The 26,314-nt window shown below is 44.9% G+C and overlaps 1 protein-coding gene and 1 pseudogene across 1 annotated transcript; both read left to right on the top strand.

Annotated features, from left to right (window-relative positions):
* Positions 1-26,314, top strand: part of LOC100854118 (uncharacterized) — an 80,341-nt pseudogene that overhangs the window by 26,851 nt on the left and 27,176 nt on the right.
* On the top strand, positions 650-26,314 carry LOC132254870 (uncharacterized). Its single transcript, XM_059741632.1, has 4 exons — positions 650-927; positions 1,155-1,552; positions 24,195-24,715; positions 25,484-26,314. Exons 1-4 carry the CDS (start codon positions 734-736, stop codon positions 26,312-26,314), a joined length of 1,944 nt encoding a protein of 647 aa, XP_059597615.1. The 5' UTR covers positions 650-733.

Raw genomic sequence — 26,314 nt, 5'->3', positions numbered from 1 at the left:
GGGTACAGATTCAGCTAAGGGACCAAGGAGATGTTATGAATGTGGTGAGGTGGGACATCTGAGGAGAGAGTGCCCAAAATTTCAACGACTTGCATTCCAGCCATCTCAACGACAGTTTCAGCAGATGAACCCACGAATTCAAGGAAGGCAACCTCAAGGGGAAGGAAACTTTAGACAAGGGAAGCCTGGAGGGAAGCCAGAGCAAGCACAACAAGGAAGATTTTATGCAATAGGGTCACACAATGCAGAGTCAAATGCCTTGGTGGAAGGTATGCTCTTATGTTTTAGCACTTGGGCACATGTTTTATTTGATCCAGGAGCTACCCACTCTTTTATTTCTGCATCATTTGCCTCCATGCTAGACATAGAATTTGTTCCCCTACATTGTTCATTATGTGTTGAGACTCCTATGGGTGGTAAGGTGGAAACCAAGTGGGTATGTCATGCTTGTGTACTTTATATTGGGGGTCTTGAAGTTACAATGGATCTGGTTCTTCTTGATATTTCATCGTTTGATGTAATTATGGGGATGGATTGGCTTGCCCGACATCATGCTGTGTTAGATTGTTATTTGAAGAAAGTAACATTCCAAACCTCTTCTGGTTCATATATGAGTTTCTATGGTGATAAAAGGCTTACATTTATTCCTCTAATTCGAAACCTGGATGACAAGTGGTCAAGAAAGGATGGCAGACACTATTTTCTTTTTAATCTGAAGGGATAAGGCAAAAAGATGACAACTATAGATTGTATTCCAATGGTTTGTGAATTTGCTGATGTTTTTCCTAAAGAATTGCCATGTTTACCTCCTCACAGAGAGATGGATTTTTCTATTGAATTGTATCCAGGTACAGATCCAATATCAATAGCTCCATATAGGATGGCTCCAGTTGAACTTAAGGAATTGAACATTCAGTTGCAGGAGTTGCAAACTAAAGGGTTTATTCGGCCTAGTACCTCACCTTGGGGTGCTCCAGTATTGTTTGTAAAGAAGAAGGATGGATCCTTGCGGTTATGTGTGGATTACAGAAAATTGAACAGAGTTACAGTGAAAAACAAATATCCGCTACCTAGAATTGATGACTTATTTGACCAGTTATGTGGGGCTTGCTATTTTCAAAGATTGATTTAAGATCTGGTTATCATCAGTTGAGGGTGCGAGAAACAGATATTCCAAAGACTGCATTTCGTACAAGGTATGGGCATTATGAATTTGTGGTCATGCCGTTTGGGTTAACTAATGCTCCAACTGCATTCATGGACATGATGAATCGTATCTATCGGCCTTATTTGGATCATTTTGTGGTGGTATTTGTGGATGATATTTTGATATATTCTAAGAGTAGAGAAGAGCACGGTCACCATTTGCATATGGCGCTTCAAACACTTAGAGAAAACCAGTTATATGCCAAATTGGAGAAATGTGACTTTTGGCTGCAGGAAATTCAATTTTTGGGGCACATGGTTTCTCAAGAGGGTATCTCAGTGGATCCAACAAAAGTGGAAGCTGTGACAAAGTGGGAAAGACCCAAGAATGTTTTTGAAGTACGTAGTTGTGGACCCCGCATTTCGGCTCAATGCGTTTCCCACTCGATGGCGAGCTCAATTTTTATTTTCAAAAATTGATTTTTATTGATTATTTGAAAATGACTTGGAGTCGCCACTTATTTTTGTTTTATTTTTAAAGGGTAAACAAAATAAGAAAGAAAAACCCTAAGTGTGACTCCTTATTTTGGAAAAGGTGGTCTGCGAAAAAACCGGATCGGGTTCAGGGGTCAGGTTACTTATTGGGAAGGTACGGTAAAGACCGTAGCACCCCTCTAAGTCCCTAAAGTCGGGTCTCTACTAATAGAACGAAGCTAACATGGCGATGATGAGGAAATCAATAAATACTCAAATCAATCATGCACATATGAGTATCAAAACATGCATATAGCAAGACTAGAATAAGGACAAATGCGTACCTGGGCAACGATCTTCAATGCGCTATCAAAAAGTGAGATTAGTGCGCAATTAAGGGATAGTCACATGCATATCATAGAGCAGAATAAATCATGTATGGCACCCGAATCAACCAAACAATCCATCAATCATAAAATCTCATATGTTGGGCCCCCACCAAAGCCCGTTTATTTTGCATAAACCAAATCCGTAAATTCCATCATTAGGAATTACAAAATTTGATTCTTGCTTATTTTAAAACATTTTTAAAAAAAAACAAAGAAAATTCGAAAGTGGCGCGCCAAAAAGAAAAGAAAAGAAAAAAAAAAGGCGACCAAATTTTATTGAAAATGGGATTTTGAGTCCTAAAAACTCTAAGGATGAAAGCTTTGGAGACTTGAAGTTATTTAAAAAAACGGAATTTAGGAGATTATTTACAAAACGAATTTTGGGAAAATCTTTTTCAAAATCAAAGAGGATTGGAGAAAAGGAAACTGACACGTGGCTCCTGAGTTGCATGCTAAAGGTGGCCATGCAAAACAGGTCGTGCTTGAGGAAAGAGAATGGGCCTGGGGTGCAAATGAACTGGCCACTGAACCACAGTATTAAACACGCAACTGCAGGTGATCGACTTGTTGGCTGAGATAAACCATTGATGTCAAAGGAGAAATTTCCATTGGAGTTCGCGTCCCTCAACATCCCTTTCGAGCTCAGATTATTGAATACTGGGACCCGCCTTGAGATGATGGACCTCCAATGGTGAGATAGGAATTTCCCAGCATAGAAATCACCTGTAGAAGTGCTCATCATAGAGGATCCTCCACCAAAGTTGATGCTCTACCCCATGTCGCCTCCACCAATAATGTGGCTCTTTGATTTCAGTTCCCAATGAAGCTTAGCACGTGCTTCACGTTGCAAGTAGGAGTGAAAGCACCGAGAGCACAGAAAATGATGACCCTCTTACCTGCAGCCAGGGAGTGCACTGAAGCCTGCTAGCGTATCAGACGCACCAAAACCACGACAGTCAATAGCTTAGACAATCTCAATTTCAGCCAGCATCACCTTATCAGGATGATCCTCAAGATCATTGGGAACACTTATGCACCCACTATCTGGACGAGCCATAAGGTGGAGAACCAATTCCCCATCCTCCAACGTTGTTTGATGGGATGCCAAAGGGGTGCCTCAACGAATTCCGCTCTGAAGGCCCCGGAAACAATGATCACTGGTTCGCCATCTCAGCTAATATACAACCCATGGACCTCTCATCAACAGGTGCAAAATAATGGCATGATCCATGCAACGCAATAATTTGGCTCTGTTGAAGAAACTGTATACTTGGACCAGCATTCCCAACTCTGGCTTTTCAGGAATGGCACCATAGCCCGACACGTGTTATTCGATACCAAAAACTTTCTCAATATCTCCATTATAATATCACCACCTCCTACCAATCCGCTCTCACAGTAAAGAGGTGGGAAGGCAGACCCATTTGAGAAGACCTTTAAACCTTGGCTTATCTCCTCATCTGTCAGAACATCGGGGAGAGCCAAACTTGCATTGTCTGCCCTTAAGGCTCAAACCACACTCAAGACAGTGGACTCAGAGATGCCGCCTTCAGAAACTGCAATCTCACGGCCTCTGGAAATCTCTTGCAGTTCATCACTCTCACGCACTTGCAAACTTGGGAAACGAGGGGGTCCAAAAAGGCCATGCATGCGTCAAAGAGATCGTGCCTGCAATTCATATGTATAAGGGAGAGTATATGAGGTAATTTGTGGTGAGCAAAGGCAGAATAGGTAGAGAAGGGGTTGGGAGAGAAGAAAATGGGTATAGTTGTGGTTAGAGAGAGAAAAGGTGGTGGATGGTTAGTGAAGGTGCAAGGCTATGGGCACGATGGTATGGGATTCCATTATGTAGAGACAAGAGTGTGGGCATGGTGAGGATCATGCAGATTAATGGAAAATGGTGAGAGGGGAATGGATGATGAAGGCATGAAAAGTTGTCTGCACATAGTGAAACAATGGGAGAAAATGGGTTGGTAGGTATGCGGTACAAAAGGAATGGGTATGGCAAGCATGAGGTGTGATGACGGGTGCATGATGACAAGAGTGATGGTGAGCTTGAGGTGGGTTTGATGGCCGTGGATGTATGCACGGGAGTGGTGGTATGGGATGATGGGATAGCATGGCAGTGGGTATGAGAAATGGGTATATGCGCGGGTAAGGATAACACGGGTGGGAACGTGATGATGAACTGTAGGCATGATATGGTAATGGGAGTGTGAAGGATAGCCTTGGATGCATGCATGATAATCACGTACACATGGGACCCATGAGCAGGTAAGAACTTTGGATTTCAATGGAGACTTTTGAGGGAACTTAAGGCGACGTGTTGCTCTTTATATTCTTTAACATTTCTAAGGCCTTGTCAGTCAACCCAACTTTCGGATACCCACTTGCTGTAGCTGAATATATATTCTAATCAACAGAAATATGGGGATTCTCCCCCATCCAATTCAAGAACCCTTCCATTGCAGAAATATCAGATGCCACAACGTAAGCGAACACATGATTCCTTACTGTGAATGCATCACATGGAATTACTTTCCTTGGCATATCTTGAATCAATACCTCAGTCTTGCCATGATTTCCAGTTTGAGAGTAAACGTGGATCAACATATTGTAAGGAAAAGATGATGTTGCAAAATTCATCTTTCTCATTTTCTGCATAGTGGCTTCTGCTTTCTACGCGGATTTCTCTTGCACACAGCCACTGAGAAGAGCACCATACGCACTGGAAGTCTCTGCATACCCTTATCATCTTTAATACCGAAGATATCTATAGTGATCCTAACCAAAAAGCTCAACAGCTCCCCTCCTGTCCCCTTCCGAGAAAAACATCACACAAGTCCTCATGGGAGAGCTTACCAACTGGTCTTAGCGCATCATGGACCTATGCAATCAGCTACATATCACCATATTCAATACCATTTTGAACCATCTTAATGAAATTTCTAGAACCCCCTCTGCCAATGTAAGTCACACCGAAGCTATTATCAGAAACTTGGGCAGCCCTTTTAAGAAGGATATCTTCTATGTGCTTGTGAGCCTTAGATGAACCTCCAGGCGTCAAAGATGGCCCATGGCGAGCACCCTCTTCATCACCTGAAACTCCCATGCCAAGATAGAACGGACCAAGTTCAGCCGTGGCTTTCTTTATTGGGCTATGCTATTCCCATCATCACCATCAGGAGAGGCAATATCATATCCTGTCAGAAGTAGGTCTCCTTCATGCTTTCCTTAGATAGGTAACCTCCAGCTCACCAAACAGACAAGAGGGTAGTATCCCCCAAAACTCTGATGCTGAGCTCTCTCAGATACATTCCAATCCAGACGGTTAACCCAAACGTGATACCCATCACTCAAACAAACCAGAAATAGAGAAGAGAGAGTGAAGAAAAAAAAAAATAGAGCATGTATAAGAGAAGATGATGTTAAATCCAAACTCCATTTTAATGAAGATTAAAGAACTTTCAAGAGGAAACGGTGGGGAAAATCCAAAGGGTATTAGCGCACAAACAAATAGCAGAATAATCACACAATGCACCCATAGGGAAACAGAGACTCAACAAATAACAATGAAAAGCTGGTTTAACATGTTAGATGATCTAAGCAAATATACCGATATCAGCCGGAAACATAGTAATGCAGTAATAATGGAGAATTTAAAGTGAGGAAGGATCAAACCTGAGCGGTTCCTTCCCCTGCCCTGCTAACCTCCTCTCTCGGCTGCTAAGAAAACCTCCTCCTCTCTCTGTTTTTCTTACCTTCTCTCTATTCACCTCTGCTCCCTTCAGCTAAACCATTTCCCTCCAAACTCTCTCTGCCCAAGCTCCCCTAGAAAAAAAATTCTACAATGGCAATCGAAGCTCTCCTCCCCCTGCAGAAGGAAAACTCTCTCCCTAAAATATCTCTCCCAGCCCCCCAAAGCGCCTCCTCTCTTAAACTAAAAACTCCCCTCAAATATCTCTCTCGTTCTGCCCTCTACTCAAAAAGCAACCTGCTATCCAAAAATATCCCCCTTTCTTCTCTCCTGGATTTGCCCTTTTAACCATATCTGCAGAGACAGCCCCCTTCCAGCCCCACTACTTTGCAGCCTCTTTCCTCTTTCTCATCCGCTCCTCAAGACAACGGCTTGCAGATTCTCCTTCTAGAACCTTCTTCACCTTTACAGGTGTCTTCCCCTAATTGGTCCATCTACTCCACGATTTTGATCCTATATTGACTAATCCGGGAGTGACACGTGGCCAGAATGAGCTGCATGAAATAGCACCCAAATGGGGGGTCTACAAATATGTCCCTCTTCGGTAGAGTTCACGAGTGTAAAGAATATGAACAATGGAGTGAAAAGAAGGTGTGAATAGTGAGTGTAATGAAGTGAACTCTACTGAAGAACCAAGGAGACCCCCATAGGGACACTAGTGAGATAAAAACTCACTCAGGCCAGCAGACGAACACCAAGGCTCTAATCCTAAAAAAAGAAAGATGTCACAAAATGCCTCTGCGGCCACACTAAGGATCCAGGCTCCCTCTAAAATGTCTCCAAAAGTGACCCAAAAATCAATGTCAAAGGTGAGTAACAGTCGAACCACCTTGGAGTACGAACAAGAATGCGTCTAAAGGAGACTGCCCTATGTGGACTACATGATGATTACACGATAAGCACAAGGTAACGAAGTGAGGAGGACGATAATAAGTGCAAATCCAATGAAGGTGAGACACGCAATGCCACTGAATAGGAATGCTAGGAGCTGTGACTCTGCATGACAAGACTGACTCTAAACACTAAACTAGGAAACAACAACTCTGGAAGTCAACCAAAAACTAACTCTAAATGCTAAACTGAGAATAACAGCTCTGGAAGCAAACCAAAAACTAACTCTAAAAACTAAACCAGAAAACAACAGCTTTGGAAGCCAACCAAAAACTAACTCTAAATGCTAAACTGAGAATAACAGCTCTGGAAGCAAACCAAAAACTAACTCTAAAAACTAAACTAGAAAACAACAGCTCTGGAAGCCAACCAAAAACTAACTCTAAATGCTAAACTGAGAATAACAGCTCTGGAAGCAAACCAAAAACTAACTCTAAAAACTAAACTAGAAAACAATAGCTCTGGAAGCCAACAAAAAAAAAACTAACTCTAAAAACTAAACTAGAAAATAACAGCTCTGTAAGCAAACCAAAAACTAACTCTAAAAACTAAACTAGAAAACAACAGCTCTGGAAGCCAACCAAAAACTGACTCTAAAAGCTAAACTAGGAAACAACAGCTCTAGAAGCCACCAAAAAAACTAACTCTAAAAGCTAAACTAGAAAATAACAGCTCTGGAAGCCTAAACAAGACGACAGTAATGGCTCTAGAAGCCTAAACAAGATGACGGTAATGAATCTGGAAGCCTAAACAAGATGACGGTAATGACTCTGGAAGCCTAAACAAGATGACAGTAACGGCTCTGGAAGCCCAAACAAGATGACGGTAATGACTCTGGAAGCCTAAACAAGATGACGGTAATGGCTCTGGAAGCCTAAACAAGATGACGGTACTGGCTCTGGAAGCCTAAACAAGATGATAATAACGGCTCTGGAAGCCTAAACAAGATGACGGTAATGACTCTGGAAGCCTAAACAAGATGACGGAAATGGCTCTGGAAGCCCAAACAAGATGATGATAATGGCTCTGGAAACCTAAACAAGATGACGGTAATGACTCTGGAAGCCTAAACAAGATGACGGTAATGACTCTGAACGCCAAACTGAAAAGTGATAACGACTCTGAACACCGAAACCGAGGATGTGACTCTGAATGTCGATCTGAAAACCGATGATGGCTCTGAACGTCGAACTGAAAACACGGTGATGACGATGGCTCTGAACACCAAAGTTGAGGAGTGATAACGACTCTGAACGCCGAAACCGAGGACGCGACTCTGAATGTCGATCTGAAAACCGGTGATGGCTCTGAACGCCGAAGCTGAGAAGTGATAACGACTCTGAATGTCGATCTGAAAACCGATGATGGCTCTGAACGTCGAAGCTGAGAAGTGATAACGACTTTGAATGTCGATCTGAAAACCGATGATGGCTCTGAATGCCGAACTGAACACACGGTGATGACGATGGCTTTGAACACCGAAGCTGAGGAGTGATAACGACTCTGAACGCCGAAACCGAGGATGCGACTCTGAATGTCGATCTGAAAACCGATGATGACTCTGAACGCCGAACTGAAAACACGGTGATGACGATGGCTCTGAACACCGAAGCTGAGGAGTGATAACGACTCTGAACACCGAAACCGAGGGTGTGACTCTGAATGTCGATCTGAAAACCGATGATGGCTCTGAATGCCGAAGCTGAGAAGTGATAACGACTCTGAATGTCGATCTGAAAACCGATGATGGCTCTGAACGCTGAAACTGAAAAGCTACAATGATGACTCTGAATGCCGAAACTGAGAAGCGATGATGATGACTCTGAACGTCGAACTGAGAACGTGATGATGGCTCTGAATGCAGAAACTGAGAAGCGGTGATGGCTCTGAATGCCGCAACTAAAAAGTGATGGTGGCCCTGAATGCCGACAACTGGAGAAGTGGCTCTGAACGCCGAACTGAAAAAATGTGACATGATGACTCTGAATGTCGTAAACCGTGAATGAACGACGGCTCTGAACGCCAGACTGCAAGGAAACAATGAGGGGGAAATATGCCCCAGTGTGGCATGCCGCTGCAAATCTCAATCCGCCGGGAAATGGCTGAAAGGGACTCTACGGGTCTTGAATGACGCTCCCCTGAGAGCTCATATCGATGAAGAGCTCAGGAATGATGGTCAGTGAGACGAATACAATATATCTCGGCCGAGTCATGGAAGCTGTGATGGACATGCGAGAGAACGATCGCCTCCACGGCTAAATGAGGGAAATATGCCCCAGTATGGCATCAGATGTATCCGATCTGTCCTGATAACCCGAGAATAGCACCGATGGGACGCGTAACAGATCTGATATGTACCCCACTGAAATGATGACGCGGGAAATCCAGGCACCTAAGATAACCCCATCCAGGAATCACGACTATATCAAAGAATATGAATCTAGCTGAACGAGTCAAGAGAGGCCCCTCGGAATATCAAGACAAAATGAAATCAATCATCAACCTGGCGTGTATCTCATAACCGTGGATGATCATGTAAACCAATGGGGATCTATAAATCTCGATCAAGATGGGGAATATGCCCTAGTGTGGCATAAAAAATGTAACATGTTGAAAAATCAGATGAGCCCAAATCATCTATGCCTGCAACTGGCTAGATGACTTTCGATAGGCTCCGCTAAGGAATCATCGCGAGGATAGCGAATATATCATCATCCCTGCATACATCTCGCAAATAAGGATAAGCACGCAACTCCCTCATGATCTGTAAATCTCATCCGAACGGAAATATGCTCCTGTATGGCATCGAAATGTAGGATAGGTCGGAGATCAGATAGCATGGAATCATCTATCCTAGAACATGTGACCTCTGCGAAGATCCATAAAGATCCTCTGAAACGGAATATGCCCCAGTATAGCATCTGACGTGCGACAAACCAGGAAAAACAGGTGACATCGAATCATCCCTCATCAAACACGTGATCATGGTAATCCAAACACGGTCGAAACGAATCTAAACATCTGAGAAGTGTCTCCCAAAAGAAGATGCATGGCAAATATCTGGATGTCAACTGAATCTCAAACACCTGTCCACATAGAAGCCGTAGAAGACGATATCTGATCCCCATGGCCTCAGGGTGGTCTTAAGACACGGGACATAATGTAGGCTAGGGTGATAGAAACGAAGGGAAACTAAGCTCAAATACCCAATGATCAAAATCCATGTCCTCATGTGTGAAATGCAACATGTACAGAAAATCCTGTGAGCCTTGGACCTGAGGGTGTCTAATGTGAATATGATGTCGATGAGGAAACAAGTGAAGCAAATCAAACTGATAATGAGATATGTAATGGTGATACGAAAGGAATATCAAACCCGAGATGGGTCGTGGTAAGAAAAGAATAAGAAGTGAAGTGAGAATGACGAATCAGAAGCGAAAACGAGGACGATGATAATGAAGCGAATAACATCAAAAGGAGTGATGATCAACTCAGATCAGACATGGAGTGATGTCACATCAACTACGAACATAATGATGGAACGGACAATAACCCAGAGCTCCTAAGAGAAAGTCACTCATCTCGCTCACAAAATATGCAACAAAATGAATACAAAGCCTGAGGGATCCTGGGAAGCTCACATACGAACTCCCGTCAACAAACATACTCGATCAAGTGACCCTCGAACATCAATACATACACTCAGTGATGGATAACAATACACACCTGGTTTTTACTTCTTTTTCCATTTTTTATTTTTTATTTTTTATTTTATTTTATTTTTTCATCATTTTTCTTTTTTTTACAACATATAACTGAACTGTACATGATCTGAACGCATACAAAGAAGACCCAAAGACGGGATAAAAAATGAATAAACATGCCCTCAAATATCAATATATCACAAACTCAATTTGATGAGGTGACCTTCTCAAACTAAGAATCCCTGGATCAGTGTTCGTGGGATAGATAGTGGAAATGACATGACTACCCTCCATGTGATGAAATGAGGAGGATCACCCCTCGAGGTGAAAGAAGATGACGTGAAACGAACAATAGATAAGATAAAGAAAATATGATGAATAACACGAACAGTGAGATGAGATGAAATGCAATGATGCAGTGGTGAACACAGATAATGAGAAGAACGTGCCCCTAGGTCCAAGGCTCATGAAACTCTCAAACAATGCATGCATACACTAAAGGGCCCCAATCCCGGTGTGAAAATGTGAGCGAAGCTATAAGAAATGAAGGCTATGATGCGCGTGGGAGGCTCAAATGGGCTAGCAATGGACTATATATATCAGAAGGGGATAAAGGGATATGGCTAACCGAAATGATGGCCACCCATCCTGCGACCATGGTCTCAAACATAGTACCTCTTTAGCTGATCCACATTGGTCGGCTCTGAGAACTGGTTTCCATCTAAATCCATCAGCCATGCAGCGCCCTCTGGAGTTAACTCCCTAATGAAGTAAGGTCCGCTCCAACTGGGTCTGAACTTCCCTCTAGGATCTCTGATCAATCCTCTGATGACTCTCAAAACTAAGTCACCTACATGCAGTGGTCTAGGCTTGACCCGCTTTTTGAAAGCGCGGGCCATCTTCCTCTGATATGCACGAACGTGGTCTGCTGCTCTCAATCTCCTCTCATCTAGGAGATTGAGCTGATCAAATCGAGCCTGAGCCCAATCCGTCTCGGGAATCTGCTGCTCTAGTGCTACTCTCAATGATCCCATTTCAATCTCAACAGGTAGCACTGCCTCCATGCCGTACACCAATGAATAGGGTGTGGCTCCTGTAGAGGTGCGAAAAGAAGTCCGATATGCCCACAATGCGAAAGGGAGCTTCTCCGACCAATCCCGAGAAGTCTCAACCATCTTCTGCAATATCCTCTTAATATTCTTATTCGCGGCCTCTACTGCCCCATTCGTCTGCGGCCTATACGCAGTCGATCTATGATGTCGGATGTTGTATCTCTGTACTAAAGTGTCAACCTCTGCTCTGAAATGTACCCCTCTATCCGAGATCAGCTCGTGAGGGACTCCGTAGCGACAAATGATGTGTGATCTAATGAAACTGGCAACTCCAGATGATGTCAATCTCGCATACGAAGCAGCCTCCACCCACTTGGTGAAGTAATCGATAGCAACCAAGATGAACTCATGACCACTGGAAGATTTAGGTGAAATCTTCCCGATGATATCGATACCCCATACTGAAAACGGCCATGGTGAAGTCAATGCATGCAACTCTGAGGGCGGCACATGAATGAGATCTCCATGTATCTGACACTCGGGACATCTCTGAACGAATTGGCAACAATCTGTCTCCATGGTCAACTAGAAGTATCCTGTCCTCATGATCTTACGGGCCAACATATGCCCCCCCATATGTGGTCCGCAAACTCTCGCATGAACCTCTCGCATAAATCTATCAGCAGAAGCGCGATCCAAACATAATAGCAGTATCCCATCAAGTGATCGTCTATATAGCGTCTTGCCACAAATCACGAATCGGGTGGCCAACTGTCTCAATGCCCTCCTATCCTTTGCCGTGGCGGCCTCAGGATATACGTCGAGTCTTAAAAAGTGATATATGTCATGATACCAGGGCAAACCATCGTCTATCTCCATATCATCAATCAAACAACAATACGCAGGAGCAGATCTCGACTCAATCAACAAAGGGCGAACAGTGGCATCAGCGGGAATGTCGATCATGGAAGTTAGAGTAGCTAAAGCATCAGCAAACTGGTTCTGCGCTCTAGGCAGATGTGTATATCTCAAATCCTCAAATCTCGCGACCAGTAGCTCCAAATACGCGTGGTAAGGCCTAAGCTTCACATCTCTAGTCTTCCACTCGCCCTGAATCTGTCTCAATACCATATTGGAGTCACCAAACACCTCCATCTGTCTAATCCCAAGCTCGAGGGCTGTCTCTAACCCCAAGATACATGCCTCATACTCAACAATGTTGTTCGTGGCCGGATGTCGATCCGAGAATGCCAAACGAACAGATCTGGGAATGTGATCACCATGAGGGGATATCAACAAAACGCCTATCCCGTATCCAGAATGGTTGGCTGCACCATCAAAGTACATGCGCCAACCCGACAGACTAGTCGCAGCTGCGACATCTTCGTCTGGAAAATCATCGTCAATAGCTTTGGCATCAGAAACTGGTAATGAGGCTAAGTGATCTGAGACAATGCTCCCTCTGATGGACTTCTGAGTGACATAATGAATGTCAAACTCAGTCAAAAGTACCAGCCATCTCATAAGGCGACCAACTAGAGCGGGCCTGTCAAACAAATATCTCAAAGGATCAAGACGAGATATCAAATGCACTGAATACTCGGTCATGTAATGTCTCAATCGGCGAGTGGCCCAAACCAATGCCAAGCAGTAGCGCTCAATCGTGACGTATCTCGTCTCGTAATCTAGCATCCTCTTACTCAGATAATAAATGGCTCGATCTTTGCCCGAATCATCGAGCTGAGCTAACATGCAACCTAAAGCCACGTCCGAAACTGATAGGTATAGGAGTAGAGGACGGCCTGGTGTAGGCGGAGCCAAAACTGGAGGCGACAACAAGTACTCTCGGATCCTCTCAAATGCGCGCTGACACTGATCATCCCAAACAGTAGGTTGACTCTTCCTCAAGAGTCGGAAAATGGGCTCACAAATGTCTGTCAATCTGGCAATGAATCTGTTGATGTACTGAAGTCTGCCCAGGAAGCCTCTGACCTCCCTCTCGGTCCTCGGTGCAGGCATGTCAAGGATGGCTCTAATCTTGTCCGGATCTACCTCTATGCCTCGCTCACTGACCATGTATCCCAAGAGTTTCCCAGAAGTCACTCCGAAAGTGCACTTCTTGGGATTCAGTCTCAATCTGAACTGTCTGATCCTCTCAAAGAACCTCTCCAGAGCTGCTAAGTGATCTGATCTACCTCGGGATTTCACTATCATGTCGTCTACATAAACTTTGACATCCCGATGCATCATGTCATGGAAGAGGGTGGTCGCTGCTCTCTGATATGTGGCTCCTGCGTTCTTCAATCCGAATGGCATGACTCTATAGCAATAAGTACCCCACTCGGTAATGAAGGACGTCTTCTCCATGTCCTCTGGAGCCATCAAGATCTGACTGTACTCGAAAAATCCGTCCATAAAGGACAACATCGAGTGACCTGTTGTACTGTCAACTAACATGTCGATGTGTGGGAGAGGAAAATCATCCTTAGGACTGGCCTTGTTGAGATCTCGGAAATCAACACAGACTCTCACTTTGCCGTCCTTTTTGGGAACAGGGACGACATTGGCCAGCCACTCTGGGTACTCGACCACTGATAGAAATCCTACACTGAGCTGCTTCTGAATCTCCTCTTTCACCTGCAAGCTCCAACGAGGGTGCAATCGTCTCAACTTCTGCTTAACCGGTCTGGCATGGGGCAGAAGTGGCAAACGATGCTGGACGATAGATGGATCAAGGCCCGGCATGTCCTCATAGGACCATGCGAAAACGTCCAAGTAGGATCTGAGCAGCTGGATGAGACTATCTCTCTCATCTGAGGATAAATCTGACCTGATCCTCAACTCCCTAGGCTGATCCGCGGTGCTGAAATCAACAATCTCTGTGTCTCCTATAGCAGGTGAAACCCTCTGATCAACGGGATCCGAATCGGAAACAGAAGATGAGTCATCATCTGAGTCGTGCTGTGCAATCTCATCATCAACATAAAAAATCTGTGATGTGGGTGAACATGGTGCAGATAAATCAATATCACAAGAGACAGGCAGATACTCAAAAATGCTCAAATCCATAGATGAAACATCGGAAACAATGTCAGAACGGGAGACGAACCCCGACAGAACGTCAAATGAAAGAGGTGGGTCCATAAAGTCGGACGTTCCCTCAACAATGCCAACATGGCTATCAATCAAATCATAAAAAACTATAGCATCCTCGGCAATCTCCAGAGCAGGGGCAGTTAGGCTCTCCTCAGCAAGCTCAATGACGAATACCCCGAAGAGATCAAATGATGAAGCAAGTCCAGGCTGAATAGTCTCCTCAATCTGGCTCAGGCTCAGGGCGAGCATCTCGTCGATGTACTCGTCATGTGGGGCAGCTCCGTCCACTACGTCCCCGACCTCAGCAAGGGTCCCATGCTCATCGATCTCATCATGAAAACAAAGCGTCATAAGGCTCGTGCGATCCGGAGAAGAAGGAGCAATCAACACAGAAGTCGAAGGACCAGGGTCTCCATCTCTCAATCGTAACTGTTGGACAAGGCGCTGAAGCTCGGCCTCCTGGGTGGTGCTAAGTCCTCCGACGATCCCGTTAGATGGTGCGTGCGGCTCCGATGCCCTCACAAAGTAATCTGCTAAGCTCCTGGTGTATGGGCGAAGAGGATAGTAGAAAGGTGTGTGGGTCAGTCGAGCCCTCACTCTCTCCTTGCGCAAACGCGCCATGTAGAGATAATCGGCCTCAGTGGGGATGAACCCGAGCCCAAATGGTACGTCATGATCAGGAATAGTGATGAACTCGCTCGGTCCATGCTGATGTCGACCCAACCCCATGCCGGGTAGATAAGACATGCTCCGCATAATATCGAGCACCACTGTGCTCTCATGCTGGTCAAAGGACATGGCCACAAAATCCCGGTAGAAATCCTCTATCTCCACAGTCTGCACCTCATCGAAGGTGAATCCAGTCAGAAAAAGATCGTCATCAGTGTGACTAATCTCGAGCACAGGCTCGGTAGCAATGAACATGTCTCCCACAGACTGCACCACGACGACCTGACCATCGTGAATAAACTTCACCTTCTGATGAAGGGAAGAAGGAATGGCCCCGGCTCTGTGGATCCATGGTCGGCCCAGAAGCAGGTTAAAGGATGTAGGAATCCTCAAAACCTGGAATACAGCGACAAAAGTGGCTGGACCGATCAGCAACTCGATCTCCAATGTACCCATGACCTCTCTACGGGTGCTATCATAAGCTCGGACGGTCTGAGTGGATGGGCCGAAATCAGATGGTGCGTATCCAAGAGCGATGGCGATGGCCAAAGGACATACGTTCAGGGCCGAGCCATTGTCCAAAAGGATAGATGGGACTCGGCGGCCTGAACAACCAACAGATATGTAGAACGGGCGAGTGTGGTCTGAGCCCTCCGGTGGCAAGTCATCATCGGAAAAGATAATACAAGTAGCTCTACTAGCCGTCATCATATGAATGAGTCCCTCGGGAGTGGTCGTGGTATCAACTCTGATCTGGCTCAGAGCTCGAGTCAGTGCATCCCGATGAGTACTGGAGGACGCTAAAAGGCTCCAGATAGAAATACGAGCCTGAGTGCTCTGCAACTGCCTCAAAATCTCGTCATCCTCTGCTCTGACCTCCTCCTGGGAAGCAGATGTACCCTCAACTGGCCTAGCTGCCGCGGGAGGTGGCTGTCGCATCACTCTACCCCCTCAGAGGATATACTGGATGTCCGGAGTCTGAGAAATATCAACATGTGGAGCTCGAACCTCCTCAACATCTGGGATCAGAATGTACGGCGCTTGAACGCTATAGCGTGTGAATGTCAGAGGCTCGGAAGTGGCCGCCTGTGCAAATGCTGCCTCAGGAACTAATCGGAATGGAGCAGGCATCTGTGGCTCTAGAGTCACCCCACTCGTCTCGTAAATCCCAGCTGGCATGATAGGCTCTGGGTCTGGATCATCCCAACTCAACATATGGACATGATCATCAGTCTCATCGAAGTCCAAGAAATGAATACCACCAGCTGGTGGAGGAACTGCATGTGTGGTGTGGGTCGGCAACGGGTTTGTGGTCACACTCGGCTGGCCCAAGTGTACCAAACCCTGGTCTATCAGATCCTGAATAGCGTGCCTCAGAGCGGTGCATCGATCGGTCTCATGTCCAGGCCCCTGATGATAAGCATAGTGTAAATCCATCTTGAACTGAGTTGGAATTGGCTGGGGTAGTGGCCGAGGGGTGAGAGCAGTCAATAAACCAGCCTCCGTAAGCTTCCGAAGAGCCTGGCTCAACGGCATGCCTATCTGCGAGAACTGCCTCTGCGTCCTCAAAGCAAACGGAGCAGAAGTCTGCTGAGCTCCAGGTCGGGGATAAGGCGCCGCAGGTCTCGCGGTGAACTGAGCAGCGTAGCATGGCTGCCCTGTGGCTGTGTAGGAGACCGCGGGTCTCTCAATGCCCTGAGTGGCATAAGAAGGTAAAACCAATGTCTGTGGTACGTGTGTCTGATCGTAAGCCGGATGAGGTGCCCGTGGCCTGTACTGATGAGATGCATAGGAAGAATGAGGCTCGGAAAACTATGGGATCGGCTGATGGCGTCTGAGAGGCCTTTGACTGGATGAACTGATAGCACCAACCTCTGTCGGTCTCGGTCCTACAAATGGTTTCTTCCCCTTAACATCACTAGGGGAAGAATCTGCCCATAAACCTCTCGTGATGCCGTCCTCGACATCATACAAAGCCATAACCAAAGACCCAAAATCTGTGAACGGGACCCCGACTACATGTTTGGCGATCCTCGGCTGTAGGCTCCTCAAAACCATCTGAATCTGGTCTCTCTCTGATGGTCTATCCACTATCTCAGCTATCTTCCCGCGCCAGTGGGAAATGAAAGAAGAAACGGACTCCTCTGTCCTCTGTCTCAGAGCCTCAAGCTCTCTCCTCGATACGTCTACAACAGTGTTAAACGAAAACTGTCGTAGGAACTCCTGGGCCAAGTCATCCCATGTACGGCGTCTTGAGGACTCCAGAGACGCAAACCAGCGCTGAGCCGCCCCACTCAGAGATAGGGGGAAAAGAGTGATCATCTGAGGCTCGTCCAGTCCATGAGCCCTCATCACGGTGCTATAAAGTCTGAGGTGGAGGCGCGGACAACCGATACCAGTGTACCTCTCAATATCTGGCATCCTGAACTTAGCCGGCAAGCTGGCTACCGGCATACCCCCAAAATCATCCCAAACAACTGATCCATCTGACACTCTCATCTGTCTCATACACTGCTCGATGCGGTCCATGCGCGCATGCGTGTCATCAGCGACAACGGCCTGGGCGACTACGGGTGGAGCGATCTCAGAATGCCCGTGTAATACATATGGTGATGCCTGATGCACTAAAGGAACGGGTGGGGGTGGTGGAGGTGGGTGTGAGTCATATGGCGTCTCATCCTGGACTACTGGTGGTCTACCCTGCTGACCACCAATCTCCTGCTTGAGGCTAGCCAAAGCCTCCTGGATAGAAGCCATGGCAGCCGTGAACTGATCAACCGTGACAACCTGCTGATCCATATCTGGTGTATCTGAAACCCGAACTAATCTGCCCTCTACTCTGATCCACGAAACTATACCCAGACTGAGAGTAAAAATCCTGATCCTGAAAGTACTCCTCCTCTGCTCTGATCCACAAAAGTATATCAAGACAAGGAACAAAGGTCCGATCCTACAAAGCACGAAGAACGGAATAAGGATATGGCTCGGGGAATATATAGAAGAAAAGATAATCTGAACAGGAACAAGCAAAGCATCCAAGTGAAGATGAGCGGTCCGACTGTACTCAAACTCGTCATGATCTCAGTGCACTCTCAACTGGAGACTAAACAGAGGGAAAATCGGATCCAAAACTGCGGCTACAGAGGCATGGAAAGCCCTCAGATGCACCCACGTGTAGGGAGGGAATCCTAATCGAAGGATCTACGGCTCAACCTACAAGGTCAAGGTGGCTCTAAATGGATAAGGGTGGACTTTAAAATATCCCTAGCAGAAGCGATCATACCCTCCGGCGGTACGCAACCCTCTGCACGTCTCCGAAGAGACGGGGTGCTTCCATGCAAGGTGGTCATCACCTCCACACATGCACTACCTCGCATCCCAGGGGGTTTCCTATGGTGAAACCTCTCAAACTCTCAACACTCAATAGTCGGCTAGAGTGCACAGTGAATGGTGTGGGTGCATCCGAAACCCTAAAAAGCTAAAGCAGGATATGAAACACACTGGCCACACAAATATCCATGAAACCTAGCTTCGGGCTATACAGGTCTTCAATGATCGAACTCCAATCGACACCAAAGTGTCGCTCTCCTCCAGAATGCTCTCGTACATCAATATAGCCCGTCGCTAGACCCTACTCCTAATCTCTGGCTCGGTCAGAGAGCAAACACACAAAAGGTCTCACACTTGCAATAGTGAGAACCGGGATGAAAGGAATGACCGAAACCAAGAGAGTTGGAGGTAAGGGGATATATGTGCGGCCCACATAGACAAGCAACATGCAATCATGCAGAAGGAAGGTAGTCACGCGTCATACAGTCAAGCAAAGTACAGGATATATCACTCATGTCCACACAAAAAGCTACAACTATCAGGATGAATAGCTATATGAACATCATGCTCAAAAGATGATCAAGATAATATGCCAGTCAGAGAAAACAACACAGCAAGTCAAACGATGTACAATAGTGAGTCTAGGCATGTGAAGTGAGCAGAATAATCAGGAAGAAACAGAATCGCCATACCAAGCAAAACAAGGTGAGCAACCTATGATAATCGACATGTCAATGTACCAAACTAATATAGCAATGAAGTACAGAAAAAGCGACATCTGAAGCCCCAAATCAAGATGATCAATCATATCAATGTCACAACACAATATCCAAGCATACATCAAGAACTCCCAATGTGCAATCAAGAAACAGGTATTCGCTGATTGACTCATCAAATGCCATGTTTGCTTCATCTTAAGTTCAAGTTTGACCCTCTATAGATCCCCAGTGGAGTCGCCATTTTGTGGACCCCGCATTTCGGCTCAATGCGTTTCCCACTCGATGGCGAGCTCAAATTTTATTTTCAAAAATTGATTTTTATTGATTATTTGAAAATGACTTGGAGTCGCCACTTATTTTTGTTTTTTTTAAAGGGTAAACAAAATAAGAAAGAAAAACCCTAAGTGTGACTCCTTATTTTGGAAAAGGTGGTCTGCGAAAAAACCGGATCGGGTTCGGGGGTCAGGTTACTTATCGGGAAGGTACGGTAAAGACCGTAGCACCCCTCTAAGTCCCTAAAGTCGGGTCTCTACTAATAGAACAAAGCTAACATGGCGATGATGAGGAAATCAATAAATACTCAAATCAATCATGCACATATGAGTATCAAAACATGCATATAGCAAGACCAGAATAAGGACAAATGCGTACCTAGGCAACGATCTTCAATGCGCTATCAAAAAGTGAGATTAGTGTGCAATTAAGGGATAGTCACATGCATATCATAGAGCAGAATAAATCATGTATGGCACCCGAATCAACCAAACAATCCATCAATCATAAAATCTCATATGTTGGGCCCCCACCAAAGCCCGTTTATTTTGCATAAACCAAATCCATAAATTCCATCATTAGGAATTACAAAATTTGATTCTTGCTTATTTTAAAACATTTTTAAAAAAAACAAAGAAAATTCGAAAGTGGCACGCCAAAAAGAAAAGAAAAGAAAAAAAAAGGCGACCAAATTTTATTGAAAATGGGATTTTGAGTCCTAAAAACTCTAAGGATGAAAGCTTTGGAGACTTGAAGTTATTTAAAAAAATGGAATTTAGGAGATTATTTACAAAACGAAGTTTGGGAAAATCTTTTTCAAAATCAAAGAGGATTGGAGAAAAGGAAACTGACACGTGGCTCCTGAGTTGCATGCCAAAGGTGGCCATGCAAAACAGGTCGTGCTTGAGGAAAGAGAATGGGCCTGGGGTGCAAATGAACTGGCCACTGAACCACAGTATTAAACACGCAATTGCAGGTGATCGACTTGTTGGCTAAGATAAACCATTGATGTCAAAGGAGAAATTTCCATTGGAGTTCGCGTCCCTCAACATCTCTTTCGAGCTCAGATTATTGAATACTGGGACCCGCCTTGAGATGATGGACCTCCAATGGTGAGATAGGAATTTCCCAGCATAGAAATCACCTGTAGAAGTGCTCATCATAGAGGATCCTCCACCAAAGTTGATGCTCTACCCCATGTCGCCTCCACCAATAATATGGCTCTTTGATTTCAGCTCCCAATGAAGCTTAGCATGTGCTTCACGTTGCAAGTAGGAGTGAAAGCACCGAGAGCACAGAAAATGATGACCCTCTTACCTGCAGCCAGGGAGTGCACTGAAGCCTGCTAGCGTATCAGACGCACCAAAACCACGACAGTCAATAGCTTAGACAATCTGAATTTCAGCCAGCATCACCTTATCAGGATGATCCTCAAGATCATTGGGAACACTTATGCACCCACTATCTGGACGAGCCACAAGGTGGAGAACCAATTCCCCATCCTCCAACGTTGTTTGATGGGATGCCAAAGGGGTGCCTCAACGAATTCCGCTCTGAAGGCCCAGGAAACAATGATCACTGGTTCGCCATCTCAGCTAATATACAACCCATGGACCTCTCATCAACAGGTGCAGAATAATGGCATGATCCATGCAACGCAATAATTTGGCTCTGTTGAAGAAACTGTATACTTGGACCAGCATTCCCAACTCTAGCTTTTCAGGAATGGCACCATACCCCGACACGTGTTATTCGATACCAAAAACTTTCTCAATATCTCCATTATAATATCACCACCTCCTACCAATCCGCTCTCACAGTAAAGAGGTGGGAAGGCATACCCATTTGAGAAGACCTTTAAACCTTGGCTTATCTCCTCATCTGTCAGAACATCGGGGAGAGCCAAACTTGCATTGTCTGCCCTTAAGGCTCAAACCACACTCAAGACAGTGGACTCAGAGATGCCGCCTTCAGAAACTGCAATCTCACAGCCTCTGGAAATCTCTTTCAGTTCATCACTCTCACGCACTTGCAAACTTGGGAAACGAGGGGGTCCAAAAAGGCCATGCATGCGTCAAAGAGATCGTGCCTGCAATTCATATGTATAAGGGAGAGTATATGAGGTAATTTGTGGGGAGCAAAGGCAGAATAGGTAGAGAAGGGGTTGGGAGAGAAGAAAATGGGTATAGTTGTGGTTAGAGAGAGAAAAGGTGGTGGATGGTTAGTGAAGGTGCAAGGCTATGGGCACGATGGTATGGGATTCCATTATGTAGAGACAAGAGTGTGGGCATGGTGAGGATCATGCAGATTAATGGAAAATGGTGAGAGGGGAATGGATGATGAAGGCATGAAAAGTTGTCTGCACATAGTGAAACAGTGGGAGAAAATGGGTTGGTAGGTATGCGGTACAAAAGGAATGGGTATGGCAAGCATGAGGTGTGATGGCGGGTGCATGATGACAAGAGTGATGGTGAGCTTGAGGTGGGTTTGATGGCCGTGGATGTATGCACGGGAGTGGTGGTATGGGATGATGGGATAGCATGGCAGTGGGTATGAGAAATGGGTATATGCGCGGGTAAGGATAACACGGGTGGGAACGTGATGATGAACTGTAGGCATGATATGGTAATGGGAGTGTGAAGGATAGCCTTGGATGCATGCATGATAATCACGTACACATGGGACCCATGAGCAGGTAAGAACTTTGGATTTCAATGGAGACTTTTGAGGGAACTTAAGGCGACGTGTTGCTCTTTATATTCTTTAACATTTCTAAGGCCTTGTCAGTCAACCCAACTTTCGGATACCCACTTGCTGTAGCTGAATATATATTCTAATCAACAGAAATATGGGGATTCTCCCCCATCCGATTCAAGAACCCTTCCATTGTAGAAATATCAGATGCCACAACATAAGCGAACACATGATTCCTTACTGTGAATGCATCACATGGAATTACTTTCCTTGGCATATCTTGAATCAATGCCTCAGTCTTGCCATGATTTCCAGTTTGAGAGTAAACGTGGATCAACATATTGTAAGGAAAAGATGATGTTGCAAAATTCATCTTTCTCATTTTCTGCATAGTGGCTTCTGCTTTCTACGCGGATTTCTCTTGCACACAGCCACTGAGAAGAGCACCATACGCACTGGAAGTCTCTGCATACCCTTATCATCATTAATACCGAAGATATCTGCAGTGATCCTAACCAAAAAGCTCAACAGCTCCCCTCTTGTCCCCTTCCGAGAAAAACATCACACAAGTCCTCATGGGAGAGCTTACCAACTGGTCTTAGCACATCATGGACCTATGCAATCAGCTACATATCACCATATTCAATACCATTTTGAACCATCTTAATGAAATTTCCAGAACCCCCTCTGCCAATGTAAGTCACACCGAAGCTATTATCAGAAACTTGGGCAGCCCTTTTAAGAAGGATATCTTCTATGTTCTTGTGAGCCTTAGATGAACCTCCAGGCGTCAAAGATGGCCCATGGCGAGCACCCTCTTCATCACCTGAAACTCCCATGCCAAGATAGAACGGACCCAGTTTAGCCGTGGCTTTCTTTATTGGGCTATGCTATTCCCATCATCACCATCAGGAGAGGCAATATCATATCCTGTCAGAAGTAGGTCTCCTTCATGCTTCCTTAGATAGGTAACCTCTAGCTGACCAAACAGACAAGAGGGTAGTATCCCCCAAAACTTTGATGCTGAGCTCTCTCAGATACATTCCAATCCAGACGGTTAACCCAAACATGATACCCATCACTCAAACAAACCAGAAATAGAGAAGAGAGAGTGAAGAAAAAAAAACAGAGCATGTATAAGAGAAGATGATGTTAAATCCAAACTCCATTTTAATGAAGATTAAAGAACTTTCAAGAGGAAACGGTGGGGAAAATCCAAAGGGTATTAGCGCACAAACAAATAGCAGAATAATCAGACAATGCACCCATAGGGAAACAGAGACTCAACAAATAACAATGAAAAGCTGGTTTAACATTTTAGATGATCTAAGCAAATATACCGATATCAGCCGGAAACATAGTAATGCAGTAATAATGGAGAATTTGAAGTGAGGAAGGATCAAACCTGAGCGGTTCCTCCCCTGCCCTGCTAACCTCCTCTCTCGGCTGCTAAGAAAACCTCCCCCTCTCTCTGTTTTTCTTACCTTCTCTCTATTCACCTCTGCTCCCTTCAGCTAAACCATTTCCCTCCAAACTCTCTCTGCCCAAGCTCCCCCAGTAAAAATTCTACAATGGCAATCGAAGCTCTCCTCCCCCTGCAGAAGGAAAACTCTCTCCCTAAAATATCTCTCCCAGCCCCCCAAAGCGCCTCCTCTCTCAAGCTAAAAACTCCCCTCAAATATCTCTCTCGTTCTGCCCTCTACTCAAAAAGCAACCTGCTATCCAAAAATATCCCCCTTTCTTCTCTCCCGGATTTGCCCTTCTAACCATATCTGCAGAGACAGCCCCCTTCCAGCCCCACTACTCTGCAGCCTCTCTCCTCTCTCTCATCCGCTCCTCAAGACAACGGCCTGCAGATTCTCCTTCTTGAACCTTCTTCACCTTTACAGGTGTCTTCCCCTAATTGGTCCATCAACTCCACGATTTTGATCCTATATTGACTAATCCGGGAGTGACACGTGGCCAGAATGAGCTGCATGAAATAGCACCCAAATGGGGAGTCTACAGTAGTTTTCTTGGGCTAGTTGGGTACTATAGAAGGTTTGTTGAAAACTTTTCTCGAATTGCTTGCCCAATGAGTAGATTGACACGCAAGGGAGTGAACTTTGATTGGAATGATAGGTGTGAAGAATCCTTTCAAGAGCTAAAAAGGAGACTAACAACAGCGCCGGTGCTAATTACTCCTATTAGTGGCGAAAGATATACAGTTTATTGTGATGCTTCAAAAAATGGCTTGGGATGTGTTTTGATGCAAAGAGGAAGAGTGGTTGCTTATGCTTCTAGGCAATTGAAGAACCATGAGCAGAACTATCCTACACATGATCTTGAACTCGCAGCAATAGTCTTTGCTTTAAAGTTATGGAGACATTACTTATACGGTGAAAATTTTGAAGTGTTTTCAGATCACAAAAGTTTGAAGTATATTTTCTCTCAAAAAGATCTAAATGCAAGGCAAAGGAGATGGTTGGAAACCCTTGAAGATTTTCACTTTACTTTGCAGTATCATCCAGGAAAAGCTAATGTGGTTGCTGATGCCCTAAGTAGAAAGGCTCAAAGTGTGTTATCTGGGTTGGTGGTTTATGAGTGGAAAATGTATGATTACATCAGTGAATTCAATCCTTGCTTTGATGTACATGATTCTGGTGCATGTTTTTGTACTTTGGTAGCTCAACCAACAATATTGCAGAAGGTTATTGAAGCTCAAAGGAAAGATAAAAAGTTAGAGTGCATGCGCTCTCAAATCATGGCGGGTGATACAGTAGAAGGTTGGAACATACATTCTAATGGTGGGATTCATTTCTTGAATAAACTTTGTGTTCCTAATGATGCTCAGGTGAAGGAGGAGGTAATGAAGGAAGCTCATCATTCTCGATTCACAGTACACCCTGGAGAAACTAAAATGTACCATGATTTGAAGCGTCAATATTGGTGGCAGGGTATGAAGCGGGATATATCTCAATTCGTTTCCAAGTGTTTAACATGTCAACAAGTGAAAGTTGAACATCAGAAACCAGCAGGGTTGTTACAACAACTACCTATAGCAGAATGGAAGTGGGATCATGTGACGATGGACTTTGTGACAGGGTTGCCAAGAACTCCCCAAAGTAAGGATAGTGTATGGGTGATAGTTGATAGATTAACGAAATCAACACATTTCTTACCAATGAGGATCACTGATTCAGTTATTGTGTTGAGTAAATTGTATGTGAAAGAAATTGTGAGGTTGCACGGGGTACCACTCTCTATTGTTTCAGATAGGGATCCTAGATTTACATCACAGTTTTGGCAGTTCTTACAAAAAGCCTTGGGAACTGAAATCAAATTGAGTTCGGCATTTCATCCTCAAACTGATGGGCAATCAGAGAGAGTTATTCAGATTTTAGAAGATATGTTACGAGCATGTGTGATGGATTTTAAAGGAAATTGGGTGGAACATTTACCTTTGATTGAATTTGCGTACAATAACAGCTTCCAAAGCAGTATTGGAATGGCACCATATGAAGCACTATATGGGAGGCCTTGTAGATCTCCTATGTGTTGGATGGAATCTGGTGAAGCTAGTCTGATTGGGCCAGAATTGGTGCAAGAGACTATTGACAAGATTCGAGTAATACGTGACAGGTTATTGGCAGCACAAAGTAGACAGAAAAGTTATGCCGATCACAGAAGGAGACCCCTAGAATTTCAGATAGGAGATCACGTGTTTTTACGTGTAACACCAAGGAAAGGTGTATTTCGATTTGGAAAAAGGGGAAAGCTTGCTCCAAGATATGTTGGGCCCTTTGAAATCCTTCAAAAGATTGGAGAGGTAGCATACAAATTAGCCTTACCGCCACAACTATCAGGTATACATGATGTGTTCCATGTTTCCATGTTGCGGAAGTATGAGCCTGATACCACACATGTACTAGATTGGCAAGATTTGAATTTGCAAGAAGATGTAACGTATGAGGAAGGGCCGAGACAGATTTTAGATAAGAAAGAGAAGGTACTCCGAACCAAAATCATACCTCTAGTGAAAGTGTCATGGGATCATCATGGAGTGGAAGGAGCTACATGGGAATTGGAATCAGATATGAGAAACAAGTACCTGGAACTCTTTACAGGTTCGCTTTTGTAA

This window comes from Vitis vinifera, chromosome 2 (assembly GCF_030704535.1).
Source record: "Vitis vinifera cultivar Pinot Noir 40024 chromosome 2, ASM3070453v1".
NCBI classification, from domain to species: domain Eukaryota; kingdom Viridiplantae; phylum Streptophyta; class Magnoliopsida; order Vitales; family Vitaceae; genus Vitis; species Vitis vinifera.
The sequence above is the reverse complement of the archived record's forward strand: the minus strand, read 5'-3'. Positions and strand labels throughout refer to the sequence as shown.

Bases quoted from the DNA above. Each gene is read 5' to 3' on its own strand.
- LOC132254870 (XM_059741632.1), top strand. From the start codon at position 734: ATGACAACTATAGATTGTATTCCAATGGTTTGTGAATTTGCTGATGTT. The intron at 928-1,154 runs GCAAACTAAAGG...TCATCAGTTGAG, and splicing joins AACATTCAGTTGCAGGAGTT to GGTGCGAGAAACAGATATTC. The intron at 24,716-25,483 runs GTGGTTGCTGAT...CAGTTTTGGCAG, and splicing joins ATCATCCAGGAAAAGCTAAT to TTCTTACAAAAAGCCTTGGG.